The sequence below is a fragment of the Neovison vison genome, chromosome 1, assembly GCF_020171115.1.
Source record: "Neovison vison isolate M4711 chromosome 1, ASM_NN_V1, whole genome shotgun sequence".
NCBI classification, from domain to species: Eukaryota; Metazoa; Chordata; class Mammalia; order Carnivora; family Mustelidae; genus Neogale; species Neogale vison.
The window spans coordinates 149,844,624-149,846,408 of record NC_058091.1 but is presented as its reverse complement, the minus strand read 5'-3'; the positions used below and the strand labels follow the sequence as shown (position 1 = coordinate 149,846,408).

The 1,785-nt window shown below is 42.4% G+C and overlaps 1 protein-coding gene across 1 annotated transcript; it reads left to right on the top strand.

The window, feature by feature from the left end:
- Positions 1–634: 634 nt before the first annotated feature.
- LOC122900419 (olfactory receptor 2B11-like) lies at positions 635–1,564 on the top strand. Its single transcript, XM_044239088.1, has one exon. The coding sequence runs from the start codon at positions 635–637 to the stop codon at positions 1,562–1,564; it is 930 nt and encodes a 309-aa protein (XP_044095023.1).
- Positions 1,565–1,785: the final 221 nt, after the last annotated feature.

Genomic DNA, 1,785 nt, shown 5'->3' with positions numbered 1-1,785 from the left:
TTGCTCACCAAAATACCAAAATGGACTTGTACAAAATCTACCTTCTTACTCTCCATAGAGATGATAAAACTATTCAACTGACTACTTGAGTTTGGACAAGGCTGTCATGATGGTATTACAGCTCGTGTTCTCCTTCTTGTGAGTCAGCTACCTCAAGAATTCCACTGCTCATAGTATTTCAGTAATACCTTGCATCAGTGTCCCCAGGGCCCCATCTCACATCCACTCTATCAGACACCAAGAAACAGAAATTGATAAATTGCATTTTAACAATCTCCTCATATGATTTTTATGCAAGCAAGCAAAGTTTGAAAATCATTACTTTGGAGTTTCTAAAACACAAGATGCTTCCACTTTCCATTTAATCCTCTTTGTAACACAAAGAGATCTTCATTGTCATGCTTTTATACATTGAGTTTCAGCATGGTCAGGCTATTTTTCTAAAGTCACCCGCTCTGTTTTGTAGTGTCAGGAGGGAAAGTAAGTCCCCTGGTGTCAGATTCCTCTTATTATTTCCCTCACAAGATTCTGTAGCCCATCCTCTGTAAGTGGATGACACGTACAGTTCTCCTAACTCTTCCTATATTTTCTGCCACTTCTCTGCTGTAGGTGAAACAAAGTAAAGACTGGTGCAATGAACAGCAGCCATCCTGAAGAGTTTATTCTACTAGGCTTCTCAGACCGTCCTTGGCTGGAGCTTCCTCTCTTTGCTATTCTTCTTATAACATACCCCATGGCCATGGTTGGAAATGTAGCCATTATTCTAGTGTCTAGGTTAGATGCCCGTCTGCACAGCCCCATGTATTTCTTCCTCACAAACCTCTCCTTCCTAGACATGTGCTACATCACAAGCATTGTCCCTCAGATGCTTTTAAACCTGGGACGTGCTAGGAAGACAATCAGCTATATTGGCTGTGCGGCTCAGCTTTATTTCTTTCACACAATGGGGGGCACAGAATGTCTGATTTTGGCTATCATGTCTTTTGATCGCTATGTGGCTATCTGCAAGCCTTTGCACTACACCCTCATCATGAGCCCACGTGTCTGTATCCTGTTGGTATCCACTGTGTGGCTGACTGGAATCACCTTTGCTGTCTCAGAGGCCACTGCTACCTTACAGTTATCACTGTGTGGCCTCAATAAATTGGATCACTTACTGTGTGAGATTCCTGTTCTGATAAAGGCTGCCTGTGGAGAAAAGGCTGCTAATGAGCTCATGCTCTCTGTGGTGTGTATTTTTATGTTAGCTGTTCCTCTGTGCTTAATTCTTGCTTCCTATGCTTGTATTGGACTTGCTGTATTTAAAGTTAAGTCTTCTGAGGGAAGGAGGAAGGCCTTTGGGACATGTTCCTCCCACCTCATTGTAGTTTTCTTGTTTTATGGTCCAGCCATTAGCATGTACATTCAGCCCCCCTCTTCCATCTCAAGGGACCAGCCCAAGTTCATGGCACTCTTCTATGGAGTGGTGACACCTGCACTGAACCCTTTTATCTACACCCTGAGGAATAAGGATGTAAAGGGGGCATTAGTCAACCTAGTGAGGGGCATATTCACTTCCAAGTGATAGCTGGGAAATAAATGGAAAGTATTTAAAATTACAGTAGGTTTATAGGGTTTTCTCTAATAATTCACTCTTGTGTCCTATTTCCCCAAGTTTTATGTGAGATATTCATGTGCTGCATTTGATACAGTGATGTTAGGCAACAATGATGCTTGGCTGTATGCACCACTGAGCTCACTATGTTTGTGAAAATGTAGTGAAAGGAGTTCTACACTGTACTCTGA